This window comes from Aythya ferina, assembly GCF_964211825.1.
Source record: "Aythya ferina genome assembly, chromosome: 9".
Classification (NCBI taxonomy): Eukaryota; Metazoa; Chordata; class Aves; order Anseriformes; family Anatidae; genus Aythya; species Aythya ferina.
Window position 1 is genome coordinate 8,227,927 of NC_140305.1, and position 25,982 is coordinate 8,253,908.

Genomic DNA, 25,982 nt, shown 5'->3' on the forward strand with positions numbered 1-25,982 from the left:
CAGAACTGTGTCTCCCCTGTTAGCCACATAAACTATCTGGAACCCACAAAATGAGAATGTTCTTCCAGAAGCATGCACAAATACCATACCTCACTCTCCAGCAAGAAAACATTCATAAATATTCATTGTCTTACCCTAGTGTAATAAGCATTACATATTTTCCTAACAAGACCTTTTCCACCACAAATTTTGCAGAGACTTCTTCTGTGACAGTAATGAGATCTAGTTTACTTATGTGTCCTTTGCTGCAAGATTTTATGCTATAAACCAGATTTACTCCACTGCTTGGCCTTATGCTAACAGCAACACTCTATGGCATGCAATATCCACAAATGTCCTTAGTCTTTAGGGCATTGAGAAAAAATAGTTGTTAGGGAACAAAAAAGCTACTCCAAGTCACCCAAAGCATACTTCCAGAGGGCTTCACTGCTGAGTCAGTTCAGGAATAAAAAAAAAAAAAAAAAAAAAAAAAAAAAGAGGAATACTCCTTAATACTTTTTTTTTTTTTTTTTTTTTTTTTTTTTTTTTATGTTGAGATTTCTCTTGCTTCTGACATAATACAAACTCTCTGGGTCATGCCAAACTTTGCCTAAGATCAACAGGACGTGCTCAGAGAGCTTCCACAATCCTTAGGGATAGGCTTATTCCTTGTTACTTATGGTTGCCACGAAGCAACACCCTTTTCCCCTCATCTCTGTATATATACAAGAGGTAGAATGTAAAGAGATACCTAGCATTGGGATCCTACTTTACCAGCTGGCAACTGCATTGTAGAGAAATCCACTTTACCAGCAGGTGACTGCATTACAAAAAGACACAGGCACATCAAAATATTTTCTGTGCCTTTTGTCCATAGGTATTACAGAAGCTCTAACGTCATTCTTGAATTTCCCACTCACCATGATGGCCTTCTGCTCACATGACGTCCTGGGGCCACCATGAAGGAGATGGTTCAAAGTTGGAAGGGTGAGTCATGCTCATGAAATGTAAAACATGTGGTAGAGATAATAAAGCACAAAACAACTGCATTAGTGATCATATTAAGCACCTTGTTCCTATCTTTGCTGTTTCTTTAGCCAAAACCACCTCCCATGGGGAGAACTGAAAACAAATATCTCTGGAGTTAGGACTGGGCACTTAACACTAAAGTCCACAGCAAATGATGAAGAGTCTTACACCCCTTCTTCCATCACATTTGTAGAAAACTGAGTGATCTATTTAATGATAAATTACACACAAATGTAGGCAGACCCCTGGAGCCAGAAACCCCCTGTTAGGTTTTGCTGAGATTCCAGAGAGACCTCACAGGCCCCTTAAGAACTAACTTTTGTTCCATCTGCTTCCTTAAGGCCAGGTCCTCTGCAGGCATAAATCATTCTAAGTTCCAGTGAATTCCTTGTAAAACCACCCTGATTTTCTTCAACAGCAGAACTGGCCCTTTTTGCCTCTCCTTGCAGTTCCAAGTGTTTGTTTCTTTTTTATCCAGCAGTTGTGCCACTGAATGTTAAAGAGATGAGAGGCGATTTTTTAACAATCAGCCATATCCAAAGGAATTAGTGTAAGCATCAAACCCTTACCCTCCTTGCTTTTTCCGGTACTATGCAGCCTCTACTACCCACAGACACTGGGATGCTGCATAGAATATTTCAACTGTAGCCCAGCTGTAATTATTTCCTCAAGTATTCAAGACGTTTTGAAGAATCACAACCACCCCTTAGTGTTCTGAAGGAAATGAAGTTGTTATTTTTCTATGTAATTATTTCATCATATTTATTACTTAAACAATCTCTGAGAACAAAAGCTACACAGCAAAAGCAAGGCTTCATTTCACCAGGTGCTCTCCTGACAGTTTGACGGAAGCTATTTAGGAGAGGGGGAAAAAAAGGAAAAAAAAAAAAAAAAAAACTTTCTTTTAACATCATTGCTCTGACAACCACAAAGGCTGCCTGACAATCTTGATAGCTCTATTTATGATGTTACATTATCCTGGAACTCTGAGGAATGCTATTTCTACTAGCCAGGCTTAGGTCTAAATAGAGCTGTGAAGCAAACTCCCCTTCTCTCTTTCCAACCGTGTGACCTCCTGGAGAGTGAACAAAAAGGGTATCAGAAACTACTGAAGGGTTGCAAAGACGGAAATAGTCAGTGTCCTACTTCTTTCCCCACCTGGAGGCCAATGTGTCTAAGGGAGTCTTAAACTGTGAAGTTTCCCTGGTGGAGAAACAGGAAACCAATCACCAAAATGTGAGCAAATGCAATGTATAAGATGATGAAGAAAGCCATTTCAGCAGTTGTATTCTTTCTTTTTTGTGAGCTCTTGGGCATCACGCCTGTGGATTGTGGTTTTCTGGAATTTTAAGACTGAAAAAATCAGGCAATTAATATCTTATCCAGATAAAACAAGAGAATCTGACCTTGCCAACCCCAGCTTGACAGCTGTTCACATTATCAGATTTGCTCTCATTTGCCACCTACTTTTTTTCCCCCCATCAAATCACAAAATCATGCATAAAAGGAGCTTCAGTGCCCATCATCATACAACATGTCTCTCAACAATTCACAAACAATAGCTACTGTTGGATGGAGCTCTGGAGTCTTCTCTAGGAACAATACAGTAATATTTGATTCTTATGGAGGACTATTCACATATAAAATATTTACAAGGGAGGTCAAAACCATTGTCACTACTTTACAAGTGGACAAAATGAAGTAAAGGGACTCTCTCATAGCAGAGGGAGAGTTGGAGCCAGATATTTTGTGTTCCTATTAAATCATGTTGCCAAATACATCCCAGGAGAGAGAAAATTTTATTGGTCTCCAGGGCAAGCTACAACCAAGTTCTGTTAGGAAAAATGCTGGATAAATAGAACAAGCGAAATGGATTGAGATTTTAGAACAACTAACTTTAAAGCCTTTAAAGCTGTTTTGTCATTGTTGTTATTTGTTATGTCCTTAAGCTGTTATGAGTCAATTTGCTAGCTTTTTTTGAGTCTGACTTAGCAAAATAGGACTTGTGTGATTGTGCTGTCTGTCTATTCCCACTAAAAGTCTTTGAACTGGCTAGCTTATTTAAAGCAAATACAGAAAAGGTGTGCAAAAGTTGTTTCAAAGGCAATTACATTCCCATAGATCTTGAGACTGGTCCCAGATTGGTTAGAGTTTGAACTGGATTAGTCCCACCATTCAAACAAAGACAATTCCAGATATAGCAGCAGATGGAACTTAGAGAAGAAAGAAGACAAAAATGTTAAAATTTTAGTTTCAAACCGATTTTCAAAGCATACTAAAATCCATGTAGCAGTAAAAATAGTGGTTATAGCAGTAAAAATAATGGCTGTTAACTGGGTTCCTGGCTTGTTATCATAAAACATTATCATAAACATTATCATAAAACATTATCATTATCATAAAACAACTAACTTATCAACGAAAACAGATAATTGATCAGATTAGAAATTTCTGAAGAAATATAATTTAAATTTTTATATATTTTTTTTTGTAGTTATGATACAACCTCCTACCAACATTTCACAGGTTTTATTCAGTTACCTTCAGAACTGCTATCAATAAAAATAAACTATTTTCAAATGCCAATGTAATCTAATACGTGGTCTTACATAATGGTGCATTTCATAACAAATACTTCATATTTTTTCTCCTGTATGATTCTATAGCTCCTATGAATTATCAGACAGCAAAATTGTTCCCACCACAGCACTGGAGATATTTTAGTACTTCTGACCATTGTCATTTCTAAATAAATGGAATAACTTGCTGAAACGTACCAAATATTAACATCAATATATCTCATTCTAAGGTGTATATGTATCCAGAAACAACATTAAAAACAAGGTGGCAAAAAAGGATGACAGTGCACTATATAATTATTCATGAATTAAAGCAAGGGTATATTAAGTATTATTTTATATTAGAAATGATACAGCATACTCTCCTATCAAAGATGAAGTTACCAAAACAGTTTTCAGAGCCATGTACACAAGAGAAATAGAAGCAACTGTTGATTCAGAAATAATAACTGTTCATCCAAGGTCAATATTCTGAACTCTGACTTCCCCTTAACCATTTGACTATAACTAAATATAAAATACATGTAGACGAGAAACTCTCTTTTCCTTCCAGTTAGACATACATTCCTTGGCCCATTAAGCCTGTGTGTTAAGAAAATCTTGGTATTTGAAATTCAAGTGGGAATTGCAAAGTTTTCACTTCAGAGATATTCTAGTTTTTCTTTTCTGCTTTAACCCCTCCACAAATTTTACATTATTTACTTAGCAGGAAAGCAGTCCAACCAGTGCAACACCAGATTCCCAGGAAGATTACAAATTTCTTGCTACATCCATAGCAGTCTGATGGACTGCCATTCCCTAATCAAATTGCTTCAAATGACTTAAAAAAAAAAAAAAAAAGTTTGTTTAGCTCACAAAACTGGATTGCTCCAGGGGTCTTTATGAAGTCTATAGCATTTTCTAGATGCATTTGATAGCCAAACAAAAACTATAGCTGTGGCTATCCATAAATACTGAGGATTTTCCTGCTATGACAATCTTCTTGGCCACCTTAGTGCAGTTACGCATGAGATATTACTCATGTTTGCTGCTCAGCACACACAGGTAGTTCAGAATCCAATTCGCTTTGTGAGCTGGGGGAAGATGTCATAAATAGTTTGTCTTTACTCCAGAATGCCATTCATCTCCACCCACTCACATATTCCTAAAATGATTAAAAAAATGATAATAATAATAAAAATCTGAGTTTTCCCATATTTAGTTTAATAAAAAGTTCTCCATTCAGTGGTTACAACACAGAAAACATATCCACACCCTTTACAAGGCTACCTCTCCTAAATTAACAGGTCTGCAAGATATTAAGGACACACACTGAATGCAATTATTTGCTAATGCAAACTGAGTACACCCATGAATTACTAGGATAGAAAAGCCTATTTTAGACAGTGGTAGACTGCAGCTATGTTCCTGAGCCTATAATCCTGTGTGTAGCTTGGTCTTGTAGGGATTCACACAAAACAGCTTTAAATACAAGAACAGGTATAAGACAGTTTTTAAGAAAATGTCTCCAACATTATTTAGTTTTATTATTAATTTAAAATCACATTGTCTTTTCAGAACGTAGAATCTTTGTCTTTGAAGCACTTGCTTTCCTGCCTACGGTCTAAATCTCAGTCTACATATTGCCCAGAATAATTGAGTATATTATGAAAAATAGCAATTTATATGCAAATCTCCTCCTTTTCCCCTGTATATTATGTGATAGTATTGGTTTATGAAGACAAAGGAGATTTTCATAAACAAAACTATTCTATAGCTATATGCAGATAAAATCTACTTGGAAATTAGGATTTTTTTCCTTTCTTCTTATATTATTTACTTGTAAAAATAAATAACTCTGAACTATAAATACCACACAACTAGAATAGAAACATTCAAAAATAGGGTGAAACCCATCATTAAAGACAATTTTTTGAAGTATTTAGTGAAGAATGGTAATACCTGACTTATCTTTCATGTTTGTGGGAATCAAGAACTCAAATCTCTTATGCAGCTTCACAAATTCTATCTTACACATAGATGCTCCTGGGACACAAAAGCTGCTGAATGTAGGTTATTGGCCCAAGAAGTTCACAGTACACCAAAGCAGTTTGACAGGTATAGCTTCATAGCTGCTTGTACAACTGGTCTCTTTTCTATCTCAGCTGTACTATTTCAAGACTTTATGAGAGAAAATCCATCTTTTCTACCTATCTGTCTTATCTGGGATCAGACTGGACTGCAGCAGATCACAGCTTTGTCACAATAAGTACAGAATAAAACTTATTCAGGATTTCTGTGGAAATCTTGTGAAGTGGTTAATTTTTCAATTTCAAAAAGACACTCCCAGTCTAATACCATGATTTGAGTCAGAGGTGTGCGCTTTGGTATGTTTTGCAGTCCTGACACGATTAAGCTGTTTGGTGTTTAGACAGTTGTGCTCCTCTCAGCAATTCTGGTATCAAGGTGAATAGTGGGTTACAGATGCAGTGCTATGTACACAGACTGAAGGGAAAAAACATATTTTGCAGAAAATGTTTTGCTAGTACTTGGTCCTAGAGTCACAAATGTCACAGACACTTTCTTTGTCTGGAGTCTAGGCTTCTAGAGGAAGCACAAGAAAGCTAGTTGTTTAGTGACATGTAAAGCTATGCTAGAGAAACAGCTAGAAAATTCACTACAGGAAATTATCCTCTATTGACAAGGGAATAAACTGTATTATATAATAGGGTAGATTCTGCTTGCACTTACTTTGGATTAACACCAGTGTTGCTGAGATGAAAATATGGCCCCAAGGGCCATTTCCATCTCTCTTTCTCATGAACTATTTTCTTGCAACAGAGCTTTAAGGTTATGAATACAGTGAGTTATCTGGAGAGAGAAAAGAGAAAAAAAAAAAAAAAAAAAAAAAGCAAGCTGCTAGAGACAAAGAAGAAAGTTTTTATTCAAACATAAGGAGCTTCACTGAAAACAGACAAGGAGAAATTACTGTCAAGTTATTTGCTTTATAATGTGCTCCATTGTCTCTCAGAAATAAAGACTCTACTTTTCCACACTCTGGCATCTGCAATTTAGCCATTACTGTATTGTACTTCTTGGAATGGCAGTTTAAGAATCTAAAATTGTTATATTATTTTTTTTTTTTTTAACCAAGAGGAAATAAAATTTCTGTCTCTCTTTCACTTTCTTATTCTTCCTGTCCCAAATTGTTTAATTTCACTGTAACTCCAGGTTTTGTTTCACTCCCTGGAAATTACTGTATTCCCTTACTACCTATCTGAGCAGGGTGATCTTGTCCTGCCATCTAGTGAGGCAGTGGCAGAACAACATGCTTCTGCTCAAAAAGCTAGAGACACAAGAAAAGCTAGTCACCACCGGGATTTCTTTAAAATCTTCAGTGCTTATAAGTTTGTTCTTTCATAAAACCTACAAACAAAAGGTTCCATCATGTTGCGGATTAATGTATCTTTTCCCTAAACAGCTAAACCTATTATTGTAATTTACTATTTGATTTACAAGTGGTTTAACAGGTTTCATCGTGTGACAGGTAGTAATTTAAGTGTTACCCACCAACGTATTATAGCAAATGGTTTGATGCAGACACAAGTGTCTCCTCTCAGTAGGTACATTCCTGTGATGGGCTCTTGTGGATAAAGGTCCTGTTGTGCCAAGGCAATTAAACCACCCATATAACGTTTTGATATTTACCATACTCTGCTGATGTTAATGAGAAAAGCTACTCCTGTTCACAAGAATATATCACAAAAGCAGAACTATCTGCTGGAACCAACCGAGTTTCCTCTGGTTAGTAGTGCAGATTTTGGTCTCAGTTGGAATAGGAGGAATTTATTTATTTATTTATTGTTAGATTTTATTGCATTAGATGGCTGTACTATACAACCTACTAATAAATGTTTCTTAATACATTTAAAGTCTGGTCCAAAGCCCACTGCAGTCAATGAAAAGACTTGCAGTGGTTTTAAGCTGGCTTTAGTCCAGGGCCTTATCCTCTAAAAAAATAGTTAATTGAAAATTAAGATGCAAGCAAAAGAGAATCAGGTGGGAGAAAGCAGGGAGGAGATATTACCCAAAGAAGTGCTGCTTAGGCATGTGTTAGGATTAGATTAGAATTAAAACCCTAGGAATAAGAACATCACTCACAGACAGCATGGTCAGCATGTAGCTTAAAGCAAATACTAACGCAGTGAAGTTGGCAAAGTTTGTTACTATTGCAGAAATCTTTCTTAAACAAACAAACCTCAGAAACAACACAAAGGATCTAAGAATCTACCAAACTACTAAAGGGAAAAAAATAAAAGAGAGAGAGAAAACCATATAAAAAAATTATATTTTCGACTTTCTAGAACTGAATCAACTTGCACAGAAGACGCACAGGCTTGGCCAGCATTAACAATTTCATTTGGCTGTTTGTGTGGGAATTTCAGAAACATACCACACAGAGTTGAAAACACACACACACAAATGCAAAGGGATCACTTCAGTCTTACTTTATTACCATTTATTTGGATGTTAGCGGAAATAAATTGTCCTCTCCAACCAAAAGATTTGACCGTTTTGTAGCTGTATTGCCATGTTAGTGTAATGTCTTTGGTGTCTGCAGTGAGCCTGTATTCACTGATAAAATTAATCCACTTGAAGGTGTTTTCTGCCGTGAAAGGTTTTTAAAACAATATTAGATTTTCATTTGCTGTGAATGGCATAAAAAGGTTTTTATATACACATATATGTATATATAAAAACTTCCCCAAGCCTAATAGACAGGATGAACATTGGTAAAATTAAGGAAGTGTTTGAAAACATGCTTCTAAGCTACTTCCAGAAACACAATATCCTTAAACTGAGTCTGATTGCCACAGCTCAGTACCCTACAAAAACATAAACCAACCCAAGAAGCAATCATCCATTTACCCTGGAGAAAAGTGCCCTGCAGTTGTGCCTCACTTGCAGGCAACTCAGAAAAACAAGTTTAATTTCAAATCACCTTCCATATAATCATGCTCTTTGTAACAATACTACATACAAACATGAGAAAAATTACTGCCTTTGTGGACCTGCTGGCTGCAGTCAGTAAGGTATGGGTCTCTTTTCCCTTTCCATTTTCAGATTATGTATTTCTTCCTCTACCTGACACATTCATTCATAATGACATCCAAAGCAGATCTCTCTGCACATTTTCCTTCATCGAACAGTTTGGTTTCATTCAAAGCACGAATGATTCTCAGCCTGATTTCCTCAAGAAATAAGGTTTCTGCGATCCTATTTTAGATTTACCTGTCTACCTGGCTCTCCAACAGTAAGTGCTGAAACTGGAATTTAAGCTTAAGTACTATGATTCATTCCCAAATTCTGGCCAGAATCTACCAAACTCTCAACCTAGAACTGAAAAAAAGAAAAAATGAAAAAGCAAGAGAGAAAACATGGAAGACAGTGAGAGAGGAATAATGTTGTCTTCTGTGTTCTCCAAAAATTAACATCATGTAATGTCAGCTGAAATTTGCTATAAATATTACAACATTTCTGCCATATCCTAAAAATCACAATATATTTTCACTCTTTCAGTATTCTAATCTAAAAGTCAAAATATATGGAGGTTATGCTTAAGGGCACTAGTGTACATTACATAATTTCTGTTGCATACTTTATTTTTTTTATTGCCCTTTATTTCCTTATATTATAATGATTTCAAGCAAGTTGGAAAATATTGAGTAATTTGGTTGGGACCGGAATACTATGATTACATAGGCTTACAAATTCAATGGCAACTTCTGAGGTTTTTTCTTACCACTGTCAGCATTATGAGCAACAGCAAAATACCCCCTGAAAGTCAACATTCACTTCTTGAAATCCATTCTACCGACAAGTAGCACAGAGCACGGAAAAATCTTATGAGTCAGGTGTTCTTCACAGATGATGTCCTGTGAGAAGCATCCCATGCTGATTTCAGGCCAATGGGACACAAATTGAGGCACATACAGATATCAGAAATTAGTATGTCTGACATGGCTGGGGATTAAAGGAAGTTCACTGCTAATCATAGTATATTTAGGATGGGGAAAACTTGTCGATATAAGGCACTGCTGACCAGCTGACTGGTGATACCATGTCTCTAGAGAAAACCCTCTTCAGTGATTTCAGAATCAATCCTTTACTGCCCAGGCGATTCCTGGACGCTCTCCACTTCAGATTTGGGGCCTTGCCTCTGACAGCTTAAAAAATAAATAAAAATAAAAACAGGCAAAACAACAACAAAAGCCCTGTATATTTTAATCCCATAACTGGCTGGAAAACTCTGCATCACCTGACATGTGCACAAGACCAGAGTCTGGAAATCATCCGAGCTGCTGACACAGCACATGAAGTCATTGCCACCTGAGCAGATCCTGGCGGTCTCGCACCGAGAGGCACAGAGGGCTCCGGCTTCATTCTGGTCACTTGCAGTGGGAATGTGTATAAGCACGATCCAGGCAAGGTGAGTGAGGTCACCTGCATATCAGACTGTTGTAGGAGATCACACTCACCACCTGCTCTCGCCCTCAAGCAGGGCTATGAAACACTTCACAATACTGTGCTCTCTGTGTGTCTCCTGGCTGTGTTTCGTTCCAGGCAGCCAATTCCGCAATATTGTGTGAACTCTATCTGGGAATTCAAATAAGGAACAACACAGGAGGATCTGATATAACAAAGGATTTACAGTATTGTAAATCCAGTGCAAAAGCACAATGGAACTGAGCCTGAAGTTCCACTAGAATTACATTAGTCATGTGTGATGCACGTATTTCAATGGATTATCATAGAAGTGCAAAAGGAGGGGACAATTAGGTAGAAAAAGACTGAAACGAGTTGCAAAATAATATTTTGCAGATCAAAATACTGATTCTTCAAATCAAATACTTCCATGTAGTGGCAGATTTTGCCTTACAGCAACAAAACCCAGCTGAACATTTCAGGAACCTTAAACACGGAGCACTCATCCCTTCTGCCTCACCAATGCATTACAGCTTCTGGACTCTCCTTCCTTCCCATGCTGGAAAGACAGCCTGTCACGAGCTATCCCAGCAGCATTGCTTGCAAAAGCCTCCAGTAAGGAATTCCTAACTAGAATCAGCTTCAGTGCTCCACATGGGCTTGATTGCTCTCTAATGTCTAAGCTACAAAAACAATTTGAATGCTAGCAAGCAGACACCAAAAAATGATCCGCTGGTTGAGATAGAGCATGTCTGGGAGTGGGCAGAAATAAACAGCATGAGTGCTCATACCATATCTACTTACTAAAAGCATGGCATAACAGATGATTGTGGTGAAACCATATGTTTCTTAACAAACAAAACAACCAGCTCTGCTGGAGTGGCCTTACATATGGGGAAAAAAAAAAAAAAAAAAAAAAAAAAAATCATATAAAGCTTGCAGATGTCCACATTTTTTTTTCTTTTTCTTTTTTTTTTTTTCTTTTTTTTTTTTTTTTTTTCTTATTTTTCCTTTGGTTGAAAGAAAATCTTAGCAACAGAGCAAACACCCTTCAACTTTACAGCAAAACCAAGAAAAGCTCAGCAGAACTCAAACTGTGGGAAGCAGACTTTGGTGTGCACAGTTGAACCCCACAGCAGAGGCTTCTCCTAAAACAATCTACACAGTCTCAGATGGCCCAGAGAACAGCGAGATAGGTGGCTACCTCAACCACCTTCATATTCAAAAGCATTTTGAAAAATGTTTGAGCTTGCAACTCCTACTTCAGGACAATGCTTTCTGAAGTGACAGCCCCAAGTTAAAGGAGCTCAGGAAGCAATTCGATCAGCAACTTGCAAGAACAATGAACAGAGAGACCCCTGCACTGAGGCCTCTCCATGCAGGGAAATGGACAAAGGTTTAGGGTAAACCAAACAGCGTATCAACAGGCAGCTTTTCCACTAAACATTTTGGCTTTAGGGGAAACAATCAAAACCAGAGCCTCAAAAGAAAACAGAACAGTGCAATTCTGCTTTAGTATATATTTCAGAAGCCAAAATAAATAATTTTAGTAGAGCTTTTGAAGAAAGAAGTAGTTTTAAAGTTATAAAATCATGACATTTCTCGTGTTTGCTGCACAGCAACACCTGTTTAAAGGGTATGTTATTTGCTAAAAAAGTTTTTAAAAAACAAGAAGAGAGGGACACCAGGCCCTTTTTGATCTCATCACTTGCAAGCCACTCTCCACGCTGTACATTCTCCACTGATCATATCTTTAGCTTTGTTTTGTTTTAAACCCTTATGTTACCACATTAACCAAAGCTTTGGACAGCTTCTTGGCCCAGGCTCTGAGACTTTTGCAGGGTCAGGGCAAAGCAGTAGAGCTCTTTATGACTTCATGACAGACCACAAAAAGCACTGCAGAGCTACCCGCTGGTTCTGTTTACACATTCTTTTAAAAATGCCTAACAGCTCCAGCCTGCTCCGCTGGCTGCACTGCCAGAAGGTGTGGCTGGTATCATCACGCTGAGGCCAAGAAAACCCAACCCAGCTCTCAAAAGAGCTCCCTCTCACACCAGCACATAGGACTGTCGGGACTGGAACACCGACTATACAGAACAGGATGGCAAAATACATGTTTTCTGAATGCCCATTCCAATAACATCTTATTCCAAATAAAAAATAAGGTGAACGGCTGGTTCCGCAGAGGTTTTCCCCTGACTTCAAGAAGGCCAGGCTTTCATGGACAGCATTACTTTTGTTCATCAATTTAAAAAGAATACTCTAGCAAATCAATACCATAGAAGATGTAATAGCAGTGGCTTTCAGAAAACGTAGTATAACAGTGTATATTATGTCCTTCCTAGCCTGAAAACATTGTTAAGTTTGCTTACTGGAGTTACTGTACTCATTAGGTTAGGGCAGGGCTTCTCACAGCATGTCACACAACTCAGCAGAAATGGCCCCAGAGCCACAGAAAACCCATACCTGGAAAATATCCCTGCAGAATGGAGGGGATACAGCAGCAAATGGTGTTGAGAATAGCAATAGGAATGAGAAATGGGTTGTATCTGAGAACACTGATGTGGTGTGCTGGTATAGCAATGCTGCTGTGAGGTACTGAAAGGGCACAGGTTTGCTCTGTACTCTTTTCCTTTACTGATGAGTTGCCATTTCTACAAGGGTGGTGGATTTCCATTGTCATCCATCCTACACAGCAATCAAGGCTTCCTACTAGCCTAGTTCTAGCACTGGATTGTTTTGACTCAGCCACTTGTCCAACAGGGAGCAGTGGCAGGAGGGTTAATCACATCTGCATTACCTAAAAAGTATGAATTGGGCAAAACATGAGTAGAAATTAGCTGCTCAAAAACAGCTGCAGCAGGACAAATGTAGGTCAGAAGCACCTTCTGCTTAAGAAGCACCTGGAGGCTTGCGTCTACCAGAAAGGACTCTGTCCTCGGCCAGCATGTAACACAGCGCTGCACCTGGAACTGGGAAATCACCAAGAAACAAGCTATGCCTGTGAGAACACCAAACAATCTTCTGCTTACAATGAGAGATTTATTTGACAATTCCTAGGTAGACACTGCAGCTCGGTTATCACTACACAGGTTCGCATTTGTAGCACCACCACAGTTAAAGGCAGAGCTAAACAAAAGATGGAAAAAATCATTGCCGTGACAGGTTTTTATGGTTTAAACTTTTGTGAAATTAAATTGTAACAAAATACCTATTCTGACTCTAGAATTTAGCTTTTTATTTGGAAAAACTAGAGTATACAGTATGCATGTCTTATTGCTAGGGCTGAAATCTGATAGAGAATAAAATTCAACAGTGCCTAGTCTGACAGTAATCTTTTATGGAAGATCAGGTAATAAAAGGCCTTAAGAACCTCCTAATACTGACTTGGGGAAAAAAAAAAAAATCAATGCAACTGGGATGTCATTACTGGAATTAAAGTGCATCTAGAGATCCCAAACCTAATCAGAAAGCCATTCTGTTACTCAATATACTAACACCTATAAACATCAGGTGAAACAGCCCCTGCACAACTTACACAGGGAGGGAAAAAGGGGAGGGAGAGCGGGTGGAGAGGGAGAAGAAAAATTAAAGCCTAGAACAGAGAGAAGGAAATATCATTTGCCTGAAGTCATCAAACTAAGCAAAACCAAAAATAAGTTACCTGTCTATTCCCATTCCTTGTGCTCCAGGGATATATTTTAACAACAGTATAATTCTATTTCATGGGTGGGAAGAAGGCTGAAAATACATGGAATGAATTTTTAATAACAAAAAAACTCGCAAACAACAACAACAAAAACATACCACTTTTTTCTTCTTTTGGATCCTTCAAAGATGTATTTTCTAAAAGTAATATATTAAGTCTTAAACACTGTTCCACCACTTCTCCACCCTTTTAAACAACATATTAAACATTTCATAATTTTCCATGTCGCTTGGACTGTTCAAATTCTACCAGCTTTTTGTAACTTAATGACTGAAGAATATGGTAGGTTTACTTTTTATTGCTTTTTTTTTTTTTTTCATGTTCTGAGAATGAATTAGGTGGATGGTGTCCTGAAAGAAAGAAAGAGAAAAACTAAAATGAGATAGACCACCTGAAGCATTTGTGGGGGATGTGCCCATCTGCTCACTTGGCTTTTCTTCACTCAACACCCTTCCTGCAGTAATTACGACTAACTACTGCCCTTGCGCAGTTTTGTCCAAGTGGTTACCCAGGGGTGGGTACCCAGCCTTAGTCTCCAGTTGACCTGTTCTTCCTACGCACACAGAGCTGGGTGCCCCAATGATTACCGAGCAAGATTTGTCTTCTTTCCTTTTGAACTTTTTGTGGCTGACAACGTAGAATCCCAAGGCTAAGCCATTTCTGGGTGATAGAGGAAATGACAAGGAACTCAACATTTCAGAGGAAGTATCACCAGAAAATTACAGCATGCTCAAGCAATAGAGCAAATAAAAATCCTCTGTACAATGTAGAAAAGTGCCTACAAGCCACACACACCTCATGATAAAATAAATAAACTTCAAACCAATATAAAATGTGAAAACAATATAAAATGTGAAAACACAGGGAAAGGTAGCCCCAGCCACTGTGTCTCCTAAGGTTATATTGTCATCTGCAGATCAGCTAATAACACTTATGAGAGGTAATCAGATTTTAGCTTTCCTATTCTTTTATTTTTGTCTTTGTTAGCAAAAGCAGTGTATCCATGGTACAGTTAGGCCTGTACCACCTCCCATACTTCTATTTCATCTGCACATCAATTTCCACATCTGGTCTTGGGCTAAAAACTTTCTTGCCAGTGTCCTGTCTGACATGCTTTTGTTGTTTGCTTAAAGTACAAGTCAGTGCTGTATCATTTGAAAAGACATTTTCATAGGTCAAGAGAAAAGACTGTCTTATATTTGCACTCCTTTGTTCCAGTGGTCTCACATTTAGTGTCTCTAAATCTTGTCCTTCAGGAGCTTATCCCCCAAGATTAAAGAAGTGGGAAAGGAAAGTTCACTTATGGAATTCTCAGTTCTTTTTTAGAGCTTATTTAAACAACAATAATTACATACATCATCCTTAAGTCTCACTTTTAGATCAAACTACATATTCCATCTCCTTTCTATCCAGCAAGATATGGATATTAATACAAGAGGAATTACTTTACATGTGAGATCCTCCATGAGTAACTTCCAGTTTTTCAGCCCATGTGATAGCAGTACCACTTATTATATGCCAAATCTTGCAAATAGCAATGCATGGGATGTACATAGAATGAACTCGGACACCGGGAGAAGACTTCACTAATTAATTACACCTGCTGTTGTATCTGGTCAACAGCTGAAAGACACCAGAATGCAGTCAAAGAAGAAAAAGAAAAGATAAAAATAAATAATTAGAAAAGCCTTGAAAGGAAATAACAAAACATCATCATCCTTTCTTTCTTTCTTTTTCTTTTATTTCATCTGAAAGCAAGCCTGTAAAGAGTCCATCTCCCTAGTACAAAAGAATCAGATGTTTTTCTTCTGTCTAGTGATCAGAAAGATTTTTGAGCATGGGACATAAAGCCAACAAAGAAATCTAAGCCTTAATGTTCCTGGGTACTGCATGTCTTTTGATGATCTCGAGAAGAAGAAAAAGTTCATAAATTCCTCCTAGAGAATGAAGGCATCAATAGATTTTATATTTAAAAACAGGTTTATACCAAATATTCCAGGAAAGCTGGATGTTTTCAGTGAGACACAATGCTGGCCTGTGGCCCGAGACACACAGGGCCTATGGCTCTGCCACAAACAACAATTTGTGACATTTGCAAAAAGGCAACATGAAGATACCAGCGGCCCATACTGTGAATTCTCTCCCTGGCTTGTCTTTCGAACGAACCTATTAAATGCTTTAATGGCAACAAATGTTAAGACTGTAGAGGAAAGTCTGTCCTCAGTTATAATCATTAGTATATAGTTGAAAACGAGGGCAGAATTTTGCATGACATCTCTGCATTTGACTGATGCCAACTGTTTAAGTATACTCTAACATATCCTGAGGAGGGGAAGGAGAAAGGAATTGATGAGATTTCCAGTAACCTCTGTAGATCTTCCATAAAGGAATGCAGTTGGACAATCTTGTTGTAACAGAAAAGCTCCACAAAGAAACTGAAAATAATGTTAAACTCCAAAGTTAAATTATGCTAGAATAAAATAAAAACTTTATTATTATTATTATGAACTCAAAGTGGCATGGATGAAATAAAAAAAAATATTTCATACACATCCTTCTCCCTGCTTCCTCTGCCCCTGTTTTCTAGGTCATAGCAGGTGACTTAGTAAATGAACTGAAGCAAATCCTACCCAGCTCGCTGCTGTATATGCAGTTCCTGCCATCACCTCTGCTGCCTAACAGTCTGTTCCCCCCTCCTGTCAGGAGATGCTGCCCAAGCAACAGGTTCCCAGCTTTGTGTTGCGACATCCTTTAGTCTCATCACCCCGGGCACTAGATTTTTAACACCTCTCTTCCTTTTAACAGATCACCACAAAAGAGCAACCTATTCCCTTCTTGCAGGTAGATCCATTTCTCCTAGCTATTGCCCTACGGGACAGAAATCTTAATTGTGAGTGAAGGAGGTGAAGAACATCCAGACACATCCCTCCTTTCCTCAGTAGCACTGGAAGTGACAGATGCTGAAATAGCAGAAACTGTCCCATTTGTCACCAGAACATCTGCACAGTTCCTCAGGGCACCAGCAGTCATGAAAGAGCACAGTGGAAGATGTTTCCACAAGGCTCCTTTGGCAGAATTTGTAGCTAGGAGGCCCCACTGGAGAACAAACACAATTTGTCCCATACATTTCTTGTTCATACTCATTTGCCCATCTACAAAGACGGAGGTGAGACCTCCTTTAGTTTTAGCTGCTTTGACTCAGACTGATTTCTGGGGAATTTGTTTGGTACAGGAGAGAAGAGTGCAAGGCCTGTTCTCTGCCCACCCTGCCCTGTCTCCCTGTGCTTTCCCCAGTATATCCCCTGCTGTCTTTATCTTTTTCACTGTGTTCAAGACCCCGAATCCCTGCAGTCACCTGCAGATTCTAAGAGAAAAAAAGGAGCCTCCCACAAACACAACCAGCTCCCTTTGCCCACAAAGAAGGTGGCTGGTCATATTTAATACACATCTTAGGGGGTACATCGTGCCCTCTTACACTTCTATTTATAAAGTCCTTCCATAGGGCCCAGAGGATTACATAAAACAAGAGGAATCACTGTTAAAAATAACTACTAGTATTATTAAATAATAAAGCTTTCTGATTAAAATTATCAGCACAACAGGATATGCAAAGTTACCTAGAGAGAAGATGAGTTACTGCCATCATAAGTGGAAGCCCTCAGTATACAATAGGATTCATTGTGTCTCTCTCCTATTTAGGCTCCACATTCTCCATGCAGCCATTTCAAAGCAAACAAAAAAAGAACAGTCACAGGGGAAAATTATCAGCAGACTAAAAATGTCAGAACAATGGCACAAGAGTACCAGTTCTGCAGAAAAATAATTACATAAATAATTACACTGTTTATTATAACTGTGATAATAAATAAACTTCAATTAGTCAGAAATTATTTTCTAGTTAAAGCTTGTTAAACTAGTTTAGTTCGAAACTTCACAAATTTAAATCATTTTATGGAGAAAAAAAAATGCTTAAAGACAAATACCATGGAAACAAAAGTCAGAGTGGTATTACTGAGGGCCAGACTCTTTCAGATTAAACAGCATCCTGTTTTACCAAAAATCAGGCAAAATACCTTTTAATCAAAACAGATAATGCCCCAGAATAGCAATCGTCAGGTACTTCCTTCGGTGAACAGGAGAAAAATTGCACAAAGTTCTGAGCATACAACTTTCTCTGCAATGCTGCTCTCATCCATGGGAAAGAAAGGCACAAAAGCAGGCAGATGGGAGTAAAAAATAGAAAAGTGGAGCAAAAAATTAAAAGCTCATGCTTGCCACCTGGCTAATACCAAATGTAATAAATTGTCACTAGCCCCATATTCAAGGCAACCACTATGGGTTTCGCTTTGTTTTATGGAATGAGGCCATGAAGTACTCCAATACTATGTGATCTCAGGACTTCCCAACGGCTATTTAACTTGAAGAGTGAGACACATTGAATGCTGTTGCAAATGAAGTTGTTCTGTCCTCTTCCCTGATGCACCGGGCTTGTAATTTAAAATGACTTATTAATACTGCACCTAAAACTGAACTCTCCATCACAGAGACCCATGCTCCTAAAAAAGTCCCTGCCAGATGCCACTTCACTCCCCACAGTCCCTCAAAACCAGGAAAGCTGTCTGGGAACTGCGATGCACCAGAGAGACTTGCATCACCTGCAGTCACCGACTGCAAGATTAGTCTCCAGAAATGGACAGTGTCTAGTCAGCAGGGAGCAGACCTAGAATAACTAGCCCATGCTCTTCAAGTAAATCTGCAAGTACCTCTAACACCTCTGTTACTTGATCAGGCTTTCAAGCTCTTTCTCCCCAACAGAAGAGTGAGAAAATAAAAATTTTGCCCAGCTACCCCTTTGTGGAGGCAGGAGAGGTGAACACAGCCCTGCTCCACTGGCCTAAATTCACATGCAGCCAAGCACTAAAGAGGAACTGGCTACAAAATCCTGCACTCCACCAAATGGGATCATCAGACAGAAAAACGGGGGGGGGGGAAAGAGCTTTTAAACATACTACCTTTTCCCCCAAAGTATACAGGTTTGTATTACAGCAGGTCTACCACTCCAGGCAACAGGCAGGCTACAGTTGAAAAGCAGTATCAAGCCTGACACCTTGACTAAAAAACAGTTGTGTTTAGGGACTAGTTTGTCAAGGAAAAAGCTGGTAACTAAGTCTTCTAAACCCTGAAAGAAAGATTTCAGATGTAAAAGATTATTTTTTTCCTGAGATATATAGTCAAAAAATTGTACTTATAGTAGAAAACATCTTCCAATTTCAGTTCCAAAATGATTCTTGGGTCCATAATTATTCTAAGATCCTTTCAGGCTGGACACTCAAAGAGTAGAAAGGACTGGATTTAATTAGTGTTGATGTAACACCTCAGTTATTAAAGGATCCAGCAGTTGACCTCCGCTATGTGGTTACTGCTGTTTCTTGACAGTTATGGATTAACTGCAGCACACAGAATTTTGCCCTCAGTCTCGTACATAGATTTTAGACCCCCACAAGGTCTAAAGTGGGGGCAGTTTCAATGGCTGAAGCTCTGCAATAACCCATCAAGTAGCACACATCCATCAGGTACATACTATTGCTCATCTCCAATAAAATAAATCTGCTTTCAAACAAGCATTTTCTTTTTTTTGCATGTATCAGTCATGCAGTTATACACACAAAAGGAAATATGAGGGTAATAGCAAGCCTTGGAAGATCAAACAGTAATGTATTTTACAGTAACCTCCAGAAGAGATAAGCTTTTGATGGAACAAAGAAACAGCCTGGGGTATTTATAAAAGATACAAGCCAAGTCATGATTGTCCCCCTCCTACAAGCTTGGAGTCAAGTTTATTAGCTGAAGGTTAGAACTTTAAAGTCGCTAAGAGAAGTATGTTATCATGACCCTCAAGGCAACCAGAAGTCAGATGCACAGAAGTTTTTGAAAATATTATTGGCTGTTTAGCTTCAAGTGAATTTCAAGCTTCCTCTTTGACAGACGGTACAAGTAGGTCAGGATAAAACACCATTGTCCATTAGTGGAAAGCAGCTAGTAGTCTGCAATCACTTCAGTAGGATTAGGATCCTCAGCATTTTTTTTTCCCCTTTTTTTTCTCTTAAATAATAGCTACACAGACAACTATTAGTTGTTTCAGTCTTTATGTGAATGGGCATATAAACTAAACAGACCAGTTGACCCAAACCTTTCAGTAGCCCTTAAGAAAACCAGTTCAGTAACAGTAAGGAACAGCTTGCATTTCACTGGGATGTGGGGGAAAAACATACACAACTTTCCACACATTAGCAAATGCTCTGTAAGAAATCAGATTTTCCTTCCTTCCGCAATTTTCCCAGCAGACAACCAAATCTATTTTAGAAATTACTCTGCTTTGGTGTATCAGCAGGCACACCTTTCAGATGGGTTCCATTCCTCCCGTTTTTAATGACTCATTAGCAAAATGCATTCCTACACATCAGCTCGTCCCTATGGCCAATAAGCCAAAATGTAAATGTTAAGGTTGGTCATATTTACATGTCACCACTTATGCTAATAGCAATCCCAGCACCATACTCTGTAAGCAAAGTTATCGATCATCTTGAATATGATTAAGCAATAAAGCGAGCAAACAGCTCACAAGGTGATCTCCCCTACTTCTCAGTCAATTAATGTTGTATTGTACTCCATCTGTTTGGAGAAATGTTTCATATTGAGTATCCCTTCCCTCCCCTTAATGCAGAAAGAAGTAAACATGAATTGCACTATTTTATCATTATTCTTGATAGCACAGACATGCACCTCCAGCAAGCTGCAGTTCCCCGAGTGTGTGCTTTCCCAGATGTAGTCCAGATGCCTCCTAAATGCATATGGCAGGAAATTCTTTGCAATCTTTTCTGTTTCCCGTATATTATTGGTTTATAATTGCTGCTATCCATCATAATTTTTTTTTTTTAGCTACTGACTACTGCCCTGCTTTGCAGGTGTGTAGATGAAACACAGGCCTAGCAAATGAGCTGGTTTTACATCTGTCTTGGTGGGGAGCAGTACAGCTAGTCTTTAACGTCAGCTTAAAGGAAGCCTTATTGGCAAAATCAAACATAACAAAGATGACCATAGAATTGCACAGAGTCCAGAAGAGAAACACATCCAGAAGAGAATAAGGCTGTTTTCATGATAATTGACTTTAACTGTTTTCTGTCTGGAATTGTGCTAACCCAAAGCTCAAGCACAGTGCCTGGTAGGGAATAATGGCATAGTACAATGCTACTCCACCTCAGGGACATGCTTCCTACTTCTAAGAGAGCTCACGTATCAGTAGTGCAATGCAAAGATTTCATTTTCGCTCCCAGCAGCAGTCTGTCTGTGTCAACATGGTGCTGTGCTCTGACTAATTACCCCACTTTTAGAACTGACTCAAGGATTCTTAGCAAATACAGGAAAATTATATTTGCCCCAAGGGCGCAAGGCTGCGTTCTTACAGCTGCAGGGGACAAGGGTAGAAGAGAGAAAGAACAGAGAATAGAGTCCTGTAGTGTACAGGGCCAGGACAGCACAGTCCTAAATGTAATGTCCTGGAGAGCAAGGCTGGAGATGGTGGATGTAAAGATTACTGATGAGCCTACCATAGCCTCTGAAAACAAGGATGCCTGCTGAGTTTGCTGTTCCCAGCTGCACAGCACTCTAAGCAATGTCTAATTAGCATCAAGCCCTTCCCATTTCCCCCTTAGTGACTATTCTGACTGTAGCTTCTAATATTTGCTTCTTGCTTTGTCTTGTAGTGCACAGTACAGATACAGTGTGAAAGTTAGAATATGCAGTGTGATCAGCCTTGAGGTACTGGTTTCCTTGGGTTATCCTCTGACCTGCACAATTACTCAGCTCTGCAGAGTTTTGCCCTGAAATAGTAGCATCAGAGCATTTCTTGTACTTAGGATATGGAAAGCGTTTCTCAGATAATTGTACAGTGGTCTTCTCTGAAGCATTTCACAAGACATCCCACTATTAAAACTTGTAACTCTGGATTGAGGGGCAGTTTACCCAGTGTTCAGTGATCAGAAAAGGGGTGAAAGTCTCATCAGGCCATTCTAGAGTTCTCAGTAACTCATACTGCTAAGCATAAAAGGCCAGCCCCAATCAAAGCATAACAGTGAAATATTTGGAAAATAAATAACAGGAATAAACAATAAAACATCCATCCATCTCTGCCATTTGATTTTGCATGAAATCCTAAACCAGGTTCAACAGACAGCACTGGCTTCTCTCTTTGAGAAAAGAAACAGATATAAAGGCTTGAAGAGTTCATGCTGCTTTTCCCAATCATTTAACTCTGAAGTTCGGTACCATATTGACTTATAATTTTGTCAGTGTAACCCTTACACATCCTTCTCAGTCTACAGATTGGAAAAAACTGTGTGAGGTCCTGAGACCATTATTAACTTTGCCAGGATATTTAATCTTTCATAACGAGAGAGGTTTGCATGATTAGTGAAGATGTACAGTTTATTAATCAGGGCACCTCTGAAGTCTTTTTTTTCCCCATCAGATCCGTGAGGACAACCAGTTGGCATTGATTTTTTCTAATTCACTTCGGCTGTTTTACAGACATTTTTCAGAAGTCACAGGAGGTGTCACGATGTCAGGGTTTTTAGTTTGTTAGTTTTTTCTTTTAAGCTGGAAAGGAGTCTGAAAGTTTTTGAAATAAAGGTCTACACTTTCTACTTAGAATTGAACCTATTATTAAGATCTGTATCAAAACAAACCACCTTCACTAAAGTATCTAATGTCTGACCTCTACTACACTTCCATAATTCAACTCACACACCAACCTGCAGCACCATTTGTTTACCATTCTTGTTCAGAACCAAGACCATACATTTGTTGATTGCCAGTTTCAACTTCCTAGAGTAAATGATCAAAAACAACTATACATCCAGACAGTGAGAAAACTTTAATGAAATAGTTCCATTTGTGCTTTTTTTTTTTTTTTTTTTTTTTTGACATAGATCCTTTGGAAGACAATCAATCCAGTAAAATTGCAGTAGACTGAAATATCATCTCACCTTGTGGAAAAACAAGCTCAGAAAACTTCACTGAGTCTTTAATAGATACATTTAATAGCATAGTCACTCCCCTAGGACTGAGTATGTGGATGTGTGTACTGGTGCACAAAAGTAGTACTAGTCCAGTTTCACAAAGTTCTTACCATACAGATAATAAGTTCACAGAACAGGGATAAGCAGAATTTTTAGTAGTATATTTCAAAACCCATAATTTTAGAAGAGAATTTTCATAGTAGGGTTTGAATTTATTGCTCCTTTTATATTCACCCTTAAAGTCTGCTTTAGAAATGTGGACCTTTACAGCTCCACTGTGTACTAGGACAATACCTGCAGGAAATAGGCCTTTATGAATTCATTGTCACGTGTTTATGTTTTTAATGATATTGATTGGTTTGAACAATCATATAGCATGGCTTCAGAAAGATCATTTACTCTGGAAAAATACAATGCTCATAAATTATAAAGAGAAATAAATGTACATTGATTCCAAATTTTAATGTATTGTGGATGCCTCGTGTTACAGTGAATTTCTTTCACTTTGATTTAATACAGTAACATTCACTCTTTTGGGATCAAATAGTAAGAATGAATTATATCCTGCACCCACCTCATAGCAAAAGATAATGAAGCCATACAGCAGTCAACTCACCAGCATCCAGACCTTGTCCTTGCTGTTTTATACTGTCACACAGGAGAGGCTGCATGATGGCAGTCCAAGACAAGAGTCCAGCCCTCTTCCCTAGTGGTGGTCCCTGTTATAATAACATCAATAAGAAAAAACAGTGTAAGCAAGGAGAATCTCTGGCTATAGTTTTACATGCACTCTAAGGCAGCACTGCCCTCCCCAAAAGCAGTCCTGCACAACAGCTGCTTCTTCCTGTCCTTCACCACCTCATTTCTCATCCCAGCAAGAATATTTGTGCAGCACCATGGCAAAATGGACTGGGTAACAGATGCAGAATAAAAATTGACCAGTCAAAAATAGCAGTTAGTTTTAACACAGATAGCTTTTACTAGGAAATTCCAGCTAAGAACACATAATGTATGAAATGACAGCCTTAGTATTCTCCTAGCCAACACTTATAAAGAAGACATAGACAATTCTTTACAAGCATTTTTCTTGAGCTAAGGCTTTCTAGAAAGAACCATGTAGGTAAGGAATGGGAAGAAAGAAAGAAAAAAAAGTGGTCCTGGTGCCCTGTGCAGAATCTGAGCAATCTCCCTAAAGCTGTATGGAAGAGATCACTTGCAGCCCCCTGCTCTGAGGATGCCGCATGTCATGACCTGAGGAGCTTACACTGTCTAATTTGAGGTAACTGATCCCAGTGGCAGAGTTCAGAGCTTAAATTCCCTAAACTGTTGATTAAACCTCCAAAGATATTTCAGGGGACATGAATACATATGCACCTCAAAGAAGCTCTGGAGATTCGGCACCTATGTAGGACAGGTACAGTCATAACTCGGGTCCCAACTAAGAGCTGGGAGGAACATGCACAGACATTCGTATGATTGTTAACATGTACAGGATAGAGAAAACATATGGCCTGAAAAACCACCCCGGTCAGTCCCAGAAGAAAAGCCAGCTTCTCTAGAGGATGATTTAAAGTTACAGTAGATTTGCCTGTCCTGTCACATTGGTTTCTCCTATAAGCTTCCTTCAAGCCTTCTCATAAAAGCCATTCCTGTCTTTCTCCTTTCCTTAGCTGCTGTATAACATTCTCCTGCAAAGGTCAGCTCATTGTAACATTTACCAGCCTAGTTGTGAATGCCTTTGTCTTTTGACCACTTTAATCCTGGTATCCTCCCTCTCTCTTTCCTCCCTACAGCGCTGTGGAACTGTTTATTATAATAATCCAAATTTAATTGGTTCTGCTGCTTGCTTGCCCAATCCCCCATCTATCAGCTGACACATTCTTTAATTCAGCTGCACATTCTCTCATCATTCATCAGGCCATTTACACATCCTTCTATCTGTTCTCACGTTCTCTCTCTCTCTTCTTCTTGCCCTCTGTTCTGTCACCCTTCTCATTTTTGCAGAGCTCCCCTGCCAGTCTCCTGGGTGCTCTGCAGCCCTGGTTCTCCCAAAGCATCAAACAGTGTGTCATTGTATACCAGCCTGCTCTCGAAACTACCACGAAACATTTCACAGCTAATCATACCTGTAAGTTCAAGTATGTTTTCTACATTCAGAGGTCCTGATTCTGATTTCATTCACATCACAGTAAATTAAGGCAATGCCAGTGGGGATACACAGGTGTAAAATTAGTTTAAGTAAGATGAAAAAGAACTCTATTTTCTACCAATAACATCAGTATTAAAGGGCTAAAAAGGAAGTCGGATAAGTCAAAATCCAGCAACTGATCTTTTGAGAATGAAAGGCCCTGGAAAATTGGAGGATCGTTGTTTTCTTAGCAGAAGCGTCATAAAGAAACACTCCCTGAGCTCATATTATGTAGTCCCAGAGACCGTAATACAATGGGATATGTCTCACTGAGTACAAAAGACATGAGAAAAACATATTAAAAATTTGTACAAAATCCAGTACAAATACAGTTCACTCCCCTGGGACCCCTCTCGAGGTTCACACACAAGCACCCTAACTAATGGAACTAACAGGCAGAAAAAGTGCTTGCAACAAATGTGCGAAGCCATAGAAACAATGAAAAAACAAACGCAGACAACATCAGATACGTGCATGGGCCTTGCTCTGTTAGCAGCCATACAAGGCAAGAAAAGGTAAGGCAGATTAGCTTTAAGGCAGGTGGGGAGAAGAGCTCTTGGAGCTGATTTGATGGACAAGGCATCCACAAGATCTAATAGACCAGATGAAGCTTTAACTTGGACCAAAGGAGTCAATGAATGAAATGGTCCAATCTAACGGTCTTCAGCATAGAGATGGTCATTGGAGAAAGAAAGATCTTGTAAGGGGCAACTAGAGATGTAGCAGGAATGCAAGAAAAGGACAGTCAGGTGATATGGCACAAATGGGACTGATGGCAAATGGAAATCCAAGGAGAAGAACACAGTACCTGCACCCATGGGGTAACAACAGGCAGGAGGAGGACTGAGACATGGGGAGCACAACAGTCTTAGCCTAAGAATGACCGAAGGACAAAACAAGAGAGAGTCTGAGAATTCATTTAGTTCCGATTAACAAATTTAGAAAAGAAGACCAAA

At 38.8% G+C, this 25,982-nt stretch overlaps 1 protein-coding gene across 2 annotated transcripts in view; it reads right to left on the reverse strand.

The window, feature by feature from the left end:
- LOC311441428 (uncharacterized protein) overlaps nucleotides 1-25,982 on the reverse strand; it is a 225,271-nt gene that overhangs the window by 178,515 nt on the left and 20,774 nt on the right. For both annotated transcript variants that reach the window (XR_014695935.1, XM_084529558.1), the window contains one exon: nucleotides 23,455-23,557. Coding sequence is in view for 1 of the 2 variants with exons in the window: in XM_084529558.1 (XP_084385684.1) it covers nucleotides 23,455-23,557 (103 nt within the window). In the remaining variant the exon portion in view is untranslated. The remainder of the gene's footprint in view (nucleotides 1-23,454; nucleotides 23,558-25,982) is intronic.